The sequence below is a fragment of the Hippichthys cyanospilos genome, chromosome 11 (genome assembly GCF_059441005.1).
Source record: "Hippichthys cyanospilos isolate Australia breed blue-spotted pipefish chromosome 11, RoL_Hcya_1.0, whole genome shotgun sequence".
In the NCBI taxonomy this organism is placed as follows: domain Eukaryota; kingdom Metazoa; phylum Chordata; class Actinopteri; order Syngnathiformes; family Syngnathidae; genus Hippichthys; species Hippichthys cyanospilos.
In genome coordinates this window covers 17,639,709-17,651,844 of record NC_142379.1, presented here as the reverse complement: position 1 = coordinate 17,651,844, position 12,136 = coordinate 17,639,709, and the positions used below count along the sequence as shown (strand labels likewise).

Sequence of the window (12,136 nt, the reverse complement as noted above, 5' to 3'; positions counted from 1 at the left end):
GTGAGCGTCAAGTTACGTCACGTTCTACGTGAGTTTTCTTGAAGGCGTTTTTATAGATCGATTGGCAATTGCAGCTGTCTTAAAAATATGGGCCCGCACACAACGTGCCATTGCCAACTGCACAGAAGCCTTCTACTTTTCAAGTGAATGCACTGCGCCTCCGGGCTCAAGCAGACAGGAAGTCTGCCATGAAGTCTGCCTGGCGACACATTAGCTGAATTCTAACTGACTAAAAAAAAAGCAGATGGACGATGATTAATATTTTGATGTAAAAAAAAAAAAAGATGCATCGTAGGGATGCACGTTGATTTGAAAGTATGCAGACATTCAGTTCAAACTGAAATCATGAAGGGATGGCACAAATTTGAAGTCCAGCTGTTACATGCCTGCTTTCCTACGTTAACATTGACACGCTACAAGGGATAGCAAAGGCTATGTACACCCGCCCCTCGATTTAAGCCAGCCTGTAGTAGCTCCTTGATCCTCGGTCACATCCCAATGCGCATTGGAGGCGCTCCCAAATATGGCCGTGTGAAATCAGCTTCTGGGTCGCTCTAAAAACGCTACAATTAAAATACATGAGCTCTATCCAGCATCTCAAAACATTGCGCTCTCTGCGATCTCTTTTGGGCTCTCTGCGATCTCTTTTGGAATCATAATAGAGATCTGTTCACCAAAATAAATCATGAACTTGACAGGTCCGAACCATTCTAGTATGGAGGATCTGGGCTTTTAGAATAATTAAATTGAATAACCTACTGAAAATAAAATGTGTTTTATGTTTTTATGGACAAGTACTGAAACATTTAAATTTCTCAATAATTTTGAAAGGATTTTTTTAAATGCAAGTGCGCCCAGAGGTACCCGTACCCCCATTTGAGAACCACTGGTGTTAATAATCAGAACATTTAATCATATACACGGTGAATCTACCACAGCGTTCTTCTGTGCTTTGTTCTAACCTGCAGTGCAGGAAGGAAAGGTACTGTATCTGTCAGGGGTTTTTACTTAGAAAGCCACTTTCAATCTCATCATTTGACTGCTATGGCAAGCAAACTGCAAAATCATTGCAGCCATTGCAGCAGGAGGGGCCGGTTTGGTAGATGGTGAGTTTTATGCACATCAACCCTTGGTTGTGACAGAAAGTGATGAGTTGTTTTCTTCATCTGTAGCTCTTGCTCCTCTTTTTATTTTTAGATTAAGACGTGAGGGCAAGTAAAGCTGAGACAGCAAATGAAGACGATCGGGCTACTTCACTTTTTTCTCATTTGGCAATGCACTGACAATAGTGTACAGCTCTTCCAATGTAGTTGATAATACTGTATACTATTGACTATAGCTTACATTTGTCGACCTGTCAGAGTGGGAGAGCAGAGCCCAGAGCAGTTCTCACACCAGTAATGTTTAAATATAATGCCAAAGATGGATGTAGTGGCAAAGTCTTTTTCAGATTGCATGTGTTATTTAGAACAATGATTCTCAAACTTTTCTCAGTGTGTACACTGTGAAATATGTTTTCTGCCAAGTACCCCTTAACTAGTGCAGAGCATTTTCAAGTAAAAAAAACAAACAAAAAAAAACCTTAAAACATGCCATCAATATCTGATTTCTTAAACTTTAGAAACCCTTCAGACTTCAAATAATCAAAAATAAAGTGTCTTCTTTTAGGTCATCGATGAGATCTGTTATAAAAAAGAAATAACTTACTGTAATTATCAATTAAATTTTGCCCACAAAAAATAGTCAACATTAAGTGTCAGTCCTGTTCTAAAAAATAAATAAGCATAAATAGAGTATATCTCCACATAAAAATATTACAAATAAAGCGTCACTTTTTGGGGGACCACAGTACAGATCTGTTCATAAAAATAAATCATTACCTTAAATAATTAATAAGTATTTATCCCAAAAAATTATCAACATAAAGTGTCAGACTTGTTCTCAAAAAGAAATAATCATAAAATATTTGTCCATGGAAAAATATTAAACATAAAGCATGCTCTATTGAACCTAACCCTATCCTTTTTATAGTGGAGATCTGTTCACAAAAGTAAATCCATAGCTTAATGATTAATATTTACTAACAAAAAATAATCAACATAAAGCTATTCAAAAAGACTTCAAAAAAGAAACATCCATCCATCCTTCCATTTTCTAGAGAAGCTTATCCTCACATTTGTCACAGGCTTGCTGGTGTCTATCACAGTTGGCTTCGGAGAAATCTTAAAATCAAAATATTTAACCTTCCATATTATGCCAATTTACTGCAGTTGTGAAAACATCAGTGCTGTCATAATCAAATGACCAAAATGCTTGACTCAGAAACAGTTGAGGTGCAAGAGAAATGTACATATGGGTTGCCCCCGTGTCACCGGGCATTATTTACACATGTTGTTGTCAGAACTGTTGTGTCAAGTGACATAAACTTATATTTCATCTGAATTATTGTGAATGATATATGTATGCTGATTGAGGCAAATCAAGTGCTTTGTTTTTTGCGGCCCAAATCACATTGCATTGGTGTACTGTAGCTTTAAATATATCATAAATGTATTATCTTATGGTTGGCAATGCATTTTATATGCATTACTTTGGCCTCAGCACATCTATACTGACAGTCCATCCATGATATTAACCGCTTATCCTCACGAGGGCATGCTGGAGCTTATCCCAGCTGTCTTCGGGCAATTACTGGGGCACACCCTGAACTGGGCACACCAAGATGAATTCACACCCACAATCACACTTAAGGACAATTTAGAGTGTCCAATATACCTACCAAGCATGTAGGAACCTTGAAGGAAACCTTAGGCCCAGAGAAACCCACATGTGCACAGGGGGAACATGCAAACTCCACACATGAAGGCCGCAGCCAAAAGTGAACCCACAACTTCCACGTGTGAGGCGGACATGCTAACCAGCCTGCCATTGTGCCACCCTATACCAACCACATTTGTGTTAGAAAAAAGTCATTTAAAATCAAAAGCAATTCCCCAAATATAGGACACACCTATGCAAAGAACACACCCATAATTTCAGGGTCAATTTCTGGAATTTTCTATGTTACCGTGTATAGCACACCCTAACAGGCCTTAATTTGGGGGGAAAAAAGTGCATCTTACATTTCGGGAATGACGGGACTTATAAGGACTTTTAGCTGGTTGATTTGATTTTGAAACCCATTAAATCTCAGCTCCAGTGAACAACAACAATCCTTCTATTTGAACAGACCTTCACTGATCAATATGTAATGACCCAAGAAGAGTACATACTACTCGCTGCTTGGTTGTCATGCATGTAATCATTGGAAACCCTCAACAACTACTGTGGGTGTGGTCTTCTAATTATTGTCCCCAACTGAGCACCAAACAACTAGTTTATGATCCATTGATGAGTCACTTTGATCTTTGTCCCATTGTATCTCAGCAACCAGGTATTTTCAATACTTTCTGTGTATTGCAGGTCGCCCCATTGCTGGACCAGCAGTGAGCACTTGCAATTGGCAGATGCAGAGTGGGAGGCGGGCGGGTGACAGGGCAGAGGGAGGTTCATGAAGCAGCAGAGGAGCGCACAGAAGCAGATGAGCAAAGAGGGCAAGGAAATGTTGGTAGGCTGCATCACTAAAATGTCAGTTGCTCTATATTGAGCTTGGTGTGCCATTTGAACTGCACTTGAGGACAGAGATCACTGCAGAAGCCGCTTTAGCGTATTGTATCACAAGACCCGACACGAAAGATGCAGCGGAGGCACTCGTCGGGTATCATGGGATGCCACTTGGACAATTCACGTCCTGCTAAGCAGGTAGAGTGTTTGTTGACGTAGAGGTTTTCTGAACAGTATGTGCATGTACCCCTCCTGCGTTTCAGCATGCTGAAAATCTGAAAGTCAGTCAATTTATAATGAGGACATTTTGAAGTGATGTCTAAATTAAGCTTGAAACAGTCTAGTTTTTAGGTCAATTGTGAGTGTGCAGAATTTGGTGTTCATAAGCAAGAGAGTAAAATGGCTGTTGAGCGATTTTCTAATGCTATTGTTCTTTCACGGCCACCATGATTACGCAAGATTTTGCACCGTCTTCTTCATGTATTCAGTCTTTTCACTCATTCCACTCTGTAATATGCTCAGAGTGTAAGTCTATTCCTTTATTAGTGGTTCAATATTACTGCCCTTATTGCTCTATTACTGTTTTTTTTTTCTTTTTGTTTTATTGCCTACCTTATTATTTGCTCGATTATGGAATGTAGTCTGCTCGGGGAAATGAACAGAATAAGAATTTCTTTGTGTGGTATTACTATGCAGATGACGATAAAACTCTTGAATGTTCCACATTAAAATTAGACTGGTTAGTTTTTATCATATTCTATTTTAACCTATTCTTTCATATCCTATCCTATGGCAGCCCAATTGCTCTGCATGGTTTTATTCCCAAGAAATCTGGCTAAGCTGTGATCATCAGGGGGGAACTCAAGGAATATTCTTAAAGACTTGTTATGAAAATACCCAATATGAAAAAGAATAACTAACCAAGGAAACTCACTTAAGAACCAGTGTGTGTTCATTCAAAAATGGGAACATCTTTTGTCATCATTAACAAATGATTAATTTCACTCGCTACAACTTAATTGTGCTGCAATGCTTACCTCTGCAGTCTTGCAATAGTTTGTAACTGCAGCCATTTTCTTGGATCCAGAACATTAACGTGGCCTCTGGCATGTCTTGCTGACTTCTGACTTTTACTTTAAAACAGGAGGAATGATGGCATTATATGGTTACCAGATATTTTATTGGGTATTACTGCATGTTTTAACGGGGAGGGATACAATCTAAGAGCAATCATAGAATTTCCACAGCATTTCAAATTACTCAATTAAAAAACTTACTTGAGCCCTGCTATTTAAGGCAAATGGACAGTTCTGAACAATGCGTATTATGCTGATGTTATTTGTAATGCACTAATGAAAACAAGTACTGTATAACAGAATGCATAGTTAGTGTTGACTATATTATGGAGGAACTCAGCTGGCCTGCTCAAATGAGCTGTTCCCATTTTCACTTGACTGACCACAGGCTGCCTTTGGACGCAGCTCCTCTCTCTCTCTATCATTCTCCCTTTCTCTTTGCTTTATCTATCTTCTCTCACCATCTGCCTTTTTGCCTGATCTGCCTAGATATTTTCTTACTGTCTTGGGAGAAAATTGGGGGATGGGGGTTAGAGAGGGAAAACTGAAATACTACGAAATTGCGGATATGAAGAGGAGGAGTGTGCAAGAGCATTGTCTTTCTTCTAGATGCAGATTGAACAGGAATCTGTTGTTTGATGTGATGAATTTAAAGAACGCTTTTAAAGAGCAGCATAATATATTGAGTGACAGTGGTTGGCTTCAGGTTCTCATTTGCAAATCACTGATTGCACTCATCCATCTGTGTTCTTGGCACTTATCATCATTAGCGTTGAGCCCATCCCAGATGACTCTAAGTTGGTAGCCAAAGTACTATTTGAGCTCTTCATCAGTTTATTAGACGGCACATTTATTTCCATGACTATATAAAGTGGAACACTCCATGTCTGTCTCACAGTAATTGGTCCACTCTACATAACTAGTTGAAGGCATTGAATCCTACAGTTGTTTTTTTTTTTTTTTTTTTTTGCGACATTGTGGTGGTATCATGATATAGCGATATTGCAATATGGAAGATTGGATAGATTGCCCCGAATCTACGTCTTTCTTGACAATGGCACCATGTTTTTGTGGCTTAATAAAAGAATAATTCAGTCCCTATACAGTACATTAACATTTCCATGAATATACCTGTTCATTGACTGAGCCTTATGTTCGAAAAATACGATCGCTTTCATTTCCTCTCTACAACACTATTGTTTTACCTGCACATTTATTGGTGCCAAAGTGATTCACCTGCAAATATTTTAGATAATACGTTAATAATCATGCAACAAAATATCCAATAAAGTATTTGTTTATCAAAGGCTGATACATCCCTTTTAATTGTTAATTATTTTTGTTTTTTCATTTAACACGGAATTGCCTTTTGTATGAATTGAGCTCAACAGGCAAATAATCATTTGCTTTCTTTGGTACATTCAAAATATTAAGATAAATAATAATGAATGAAGATATATAAAAGGTTATTACAGATTTGGCATAGAGGACCTAAATGCTCGAAGGCAGGCTGGTAGATGTACTCAAAATCTCAAAATAACAACAGGGCAAACAAAGTTCTCAGAATGACCTCATACTAAATCAACAGAAGTCAAAAATAGCAAAATACAATGTGACTGTAGAAAGACCACGCGATAGACTGAACTTGACAGCAGTGACGTCACAAAATGTGCCGAAGCATTGGGGTGTGTGCCAACCAAGAGTATGAAGCCCTTTGAGCATTTCTCGTTTACAGGAAAATCACATGACCAAAGACAAACAAGGCCTCGAATTGTGCAGATGACGTCATCGGTACGTTCAACATATTGTTCTACACAACTATATTTGCGGGCTTTGTCACATTTTGTTGTGGATTTCAAGTTAGTTGGCAACTTAGAGACTCACTGTGTGCGTGAGAAAAGAATAGTTGGTGTGCAGAAGTACTTGTGTTGGATTAGCATTTGTGTACTTTCTGTTGCAACCTCTGTTGGTGTGGTGTCATCATTGCAAACTGGCGTACGTGTATATGTATAAGATGCAATTGATAGTGCATTAGGCTCCCAGTAACTGTGTCCGGATTCGATACCTGTAGAATTGCCGTCCATGTCAGTAGAAAAGGATTTAATTTTGAAAATGAAACGCACAGACAAACTCTACAAGCAAGTCATTGAAGTCTTTCTGAGGAAAGAAAAAAAGAATGGATTTTCTATTGAAATATGTGGGAGGAGTGGGGGGGGGGGTAGACAGCTGTTTTGGTGAGTCAAGCATTTGACTTATTTATTTTTTCATTTTGAATATGTTTTTATAATTTTATTATGTTCATATTCTATTAGTGGTAAATAAATAAATTGATGTTTTTATATCTAACTGTGGGCGGCTTGGTGGCGCAGTGAATAGCACGTCTGCCTCACAGTTCAAAGGTCCCAGTTCAAATCCACCTGACTCCGGCGTGGGTTCTCTCCGGGCACTCCGGCCTCCTCCCACTCCCCAAAAACATGCATGGCAGGTGAATTGGACATACTAAATTGTCCTTAGGTGTGATTGAGCGTGTGATTGGTCGTTCGCCTCTGTGTGCCCTGCGATTGGCTGGCAACCAGTTCGGGGTGTCCCCCGCCTACTGCCCGAAGCCAGCTGAGATAGGCGCCTGCGACCCCTGTGGGGATAAGCGGCTATAGAAAATGGATGGATGGATGGATATCAAACTGTGATTTGTAATTTAGCGTACAATTGCTCTTGGTGGACTTCATAAAACTTCGGGGACAAATAATTTGAAGTTATTATTCTTAATTGTTTTAAGTTTTGGTAGTGTCACAGATAATGATGTGTTTTAATTGCTGATGCGGGTTTATTGATGTTTAAATGCTCTGTAAAATAGCCTGTGTAGCCCAGGTAATGCGTACGGGTGCTTATGAGAGGTATTTATTCAAGAAGAATCACCGAAAGTGTAACACACAGACCGCCACTTCTCAAATCCAAGTTCGAACGCTAATTGGCTACCACAAAAACAGAAAGATACGCCCACACAAACACACATACATGCAAGCTTCCCCTGTCACCACAGAGAGAGTCCATTACTGGCAGGTAATGGGTAAATGTCACAATAGCAGGATGTCATAAAGCTCTGGAGTGGTCTAATGGGTTTTGTTCAGGTTGAGGTGACACGTGCACACTCCCACATGCACTTGTGCAGTCACACACTCTTCCAGGAAACAATCTCCCAACATGCTTGATGATGTCGTTTACTCATCAGCAAACATGTTTGAAGAGTTAACACAATTTGTGTTAGGGAAGCATTTTATGGGAATCATCTGTCACTCTTTTTGAAAACAGAGTGGTTGTTGCTGTAGTTGCTGGTGTTGTCCGTCACATATCCCCTCGATTCTTCAGGGTTAAAATCAGTCAGGTATCTAGATATGTGAGTAAGAATTTGTAAAAATAAAAGTTGAACATGAAAACAGCTTTAAAGTGTCTATAAGTTTTTTTTATATTATGATCTCGAATCACCTGCTTTAGTGGACTATCATCTTGTTAAACTGACTTGGACATGTCTCATACAGTGTTAACATAAGCATGTAGGGTAACCACTGTTTGTATTTGAGTTGGGTTGTTGTTGAAACGGTATAAGCATAAGACAAGGTTTAAAATGTGTCTCTGAAATAACAAGCCATTCTCTTAAAGATGGGCTTACACCATGAGTTGTGCTGTACAAAATGTTTCTTAGAAACTAAGGCTATCACTCTGACTAACTGCTGTACAAAAAGACTTATTTGCCATCTGTACACATTAAATGCTAATGCTACTCTTAGCTCTGTGTTGTTGTTTTTGTCTGTGCTCTATTGGCTCAACTCTCTCTGCATTATGAGTTTAGCCGTTAACCGACTTTGTACAGAGGCAGCATGGGGACAATGCCTCAGAGATCAAAAAATCCAGTCATCTAAATTTAGAATATGTCAGAAATTAGTCAGATGGTCGAATGACTGGTCGGAAGCTGCCAGTCGTTCCTTCTTGACCCCTGCACACTGCAGGGCTGAATCGTAAAAGGGTGTTCACAGATACAAGCGGAGTGGCAAGGGAAGATGTTGCTAGCAATCGCCAAGCAAAGTTGCCTTGGGGTGAGGCAGATGGGTGAGCCAAGGCTTATAAAAGCATCACGTGTGCTCGCTCGCTTCGTGTGTTGCCTAAGTGGTGAAAAGGAGGAAAGACAAGAAAACATCTGGTCTGGTTTGAATATCTTCATTTAGTATCCTATGGTAAACGTTCACTATAACAGTCTCATTCCATTATTATTGGTTAGTTATATCAACCCCTTGTTACTTGTTTTTTGCTTGTGAAGTGGTACAAATGTCAATGAAGGCTTTCACATCCAAAGCTAGTGCACAATTATCTGGGAATTGACAAGTAACAGTAAAAAAAAATCAAAAATGCGTCCATTTTCTATAGTGGCCTAGGACAGGAGTTGTAATCCAGTTCTGCCCAGGGGTTATAATATACACCTGCCCTCCTTGATCAATGTTGCGCCGGGAGCCAATCACGTGTCTTGTAGCAGTGCCCGTGAACTGATTGACTGATTGCCTCGCCAGTCAAGTACTGGTGTAAATCAGCTATTTTTTGTTTGGGTTTTTTGTTTATTTTCTTTCTACCCTAACCCTAACCCTAACCCTAACCCTATGTTTGGGTTTTTTGTTTATTTTCTTTCATAATCTGCCGAATGAAAGTCACAGTTCATTTATGTCTATATCAAAAGAGTGCCGCTCTCTAAGACCTTTTCGATATGTATCTAGAAATGCAAGCGTCTTTATCCCTGGTCGTGGAGGGCCAATCTCCTGGTTGTTTTGCATGTACCTGTTTTGTAGCCGGGCAGACGTATAAAATATCCAGGACAGGGGCCCGTGAAGACCAGAGTAATCTAATTTACCAGAGAAAAACCCCATTAGTATTGCCTGGACTCGCACCCCAAAACAGCAATTTCTGTTTGTTTACCATGTAACCATGACACCCAAATCCATTAAAATTAGAGTACTTTTGCTTAAAAAAAAGACATAGTACAACAAATGAAAAATCCAATAAATGGAATGAAACAACATCTGGTTTTAAGTTAAATGATCATATGTTGTCTCAACCGCTCTACCAAGGCATTATATTAACTTCTCGGTTACATAGTGTACCAACATTGGACAACGTGCTAACATAGCCAGGTCAAATGTGTTTTTTCACTCAATGTTTTAAATCCATCTTTGTAACAAACGAGAGATTCTTCGGTCCCCATTCCAGGTGTGCAAACGTCCTTCACACAAGCATGGCAAAACAGGCCAACACTGTTGTAATGACACAAATGTTTATACGCTGCCTTGATGGCATTCATTAACTGAAAGTCAACTTACTTAACAGTTAAATATAATGCTCATAAGCGTATTGAAATGTGCATTTACACTTTGTCTCTGACAATAATGATATGTCAAGTTCATTTTCCAACGGTCAGGTCGGTGCTCAATCCGAGTCTGCACCTATTTCATCCATGCTGTAGTATCTAGATCAATTATTGTTAACCTTGTTGGAGGTACTGAACCCCACCAGGTTCATATGAGCATTTGCCGAACCCTTCTTGAGTGAAAAAAAAGAAAAAATTCAAGACAGGGACATGTCAGTCATACATTGACTCCTGTGCGCACTAAATTCCCCGCAGCATTGATTGGCCAAGCAATGTAACATGATCATCTACAGCCAATGATGGCCAGGCGGGAGATGTCATCACGATTTGACGCAATGAGTCGGGTGTGTCTTGACCTCCGCAACGGCGGCTCCGCCAAATTCCTGAGACCAACTCTTTTAGGGTTCAATCGTACCCAGGTTAAGAACCACTGATCGAGATACATAGGGTGCAAGTTGATGACGATTCATCTTGTAATGGAACTCTTTGGTTTTATTCAGTGGGAACCTGATTCAATATCATACAGCTCCGTTTGGGAGTAATTGATTATTTAATTTATGTGTTTTTATATTTTATAACAAAGTGCTAGTTATCATATGATCATATTACAAAACACATCGGGTTTTGGTGGGCTGGAATAATGTTTTCTTTCATTCATTTCAAACTTCTGTCAAGCTCCACATGCACAGCATTCATGTGCTTTCGCCTTTCCTTTTCTTAAACATCATTTTCCTCCCAAAGATATTATATGTGTCATTTTGGCCCGACAGCAGCGCTTCACATTTCTATATTGCACAAGAATGTGCGAGCATGACTGACCGACTTTTTGTCTTGTGTCTTCTCAAGTTTTCGGGTACCAGTGTGTTGGTGGACATCGCAGTGATGGGTGAGGCCCATGGATTGATATCAGACTTGCTGGCAGACCCTTCCTTGCCACCTAACACCTGCAGCTCTCTGAAGGCTGTCAGCAGCCTCCTCAGCACCCAGATTATCCTCCAGCCACTCCATCGGCCCCACGTGCCACCTGTCACAAACGCCTGCCCAGACTCAGAGGACGGGCCTGATAAAGTAGAAAGACTGGCCATTCCAAAGGTGTGCTTTTTTTCCCCCTCCTTCCTCTCAGTGCTTTTGTTCCCCTTCGGCCCAAATAATGAAAGCGTAAACAAAACACTACATTGGCAGTTACTGTATTTGATGAACAACATATAGAGACCAGGGCACAAATACATGTTTCAACAGTATTCTCAATTCCCAACCATACTAAGCATCTGCCTCGTTTCAATGACATTGTGTATGGATGAACGGAATCAGTATAACCGCATGCTATTTGTTCACTATTGTGAGGCTTTGCTTTATTCCCACTCACTACATGGCAAAGAGGTTTAATGTTGATCGTTCACATCAAAAAGATGTCCCAAGCTTTGCTGGTACACACTGGGATACACTGTCACCTTGTCGGAGCACACCAAATAAACATATTTGTACATGAATGCAGTTTCTATACCACATATTTTATCTTGTTATATGTTTCTATTCAAAGGCCATCTATGGAGTCTATGTGTATGGTATTTCTCCAAGTACAAGTCGAACTCCCTTATAAGTTGACCCCCCTTTTTTTTTACTTTTATTTGGGTGAATTTTACCCCTAACTTTAGTAGTCACATTTATCAAGGCTGTCCAATTTTAACAAAAGATGAAATTAAAGTACTTTTAGACACATTTCTTCATCGTATATCGAATAACATACTGGTGCGGTTTTTGGGAGGGGTAGCAAAGATAAGACAAGTGCGAGGCAATAGGTGCAAATGCTGAGACTAATGCAACAATAAAATAATTTGAAGTTTCAATGTTTCATTTTTTCACACAGCTGAATATCAATTTGTCCAAAATCCCTAAACCTGCAAAAACCCCAAAAACTGCAAACAATCCGAAAGCCTTATATAGACGGCCTTATAATGAAGGTAACATGTCGCAAGTGTCTATTTAAGCTATATTAGCCTACTATAAAAATGACTAAGTAGGCCACAATAATGAGCCTTGGTGGTTAAAT

The 12,136-nt window shown here is 39.6% G+C and overlaps 1 protein-coding gene across 3 annotated transcripts in view; it reads left to right on the top strand.

Annotated features, from left to right (window-relative positions):
- pde3a (phosphodiesterase 3A, cGMP-inhibited) overlaps positions 1-12,136 on the top strand; it is a 59,355-nt gene that overhangs the window by 18,003 nt on the left and 29,216 nt on the right. For 2 of the 3 annotated variants that reach the window (XM_088427520.1, XM_088427522.1), the window contains exon 2: positions 10,933-11,178. In XM_088427520.1, coding sequence (XP_088283646.1) covers positions 10,933-11,178 — 246 coding nt within the window. Of the gene's footprint in view, positions 1-3,604; positions 3,802-10,932; positions 11,179-12,136 lie in introns of those variants that run through there. The other variant, XM_088427521.1, reaches the window with a different exon arrangement.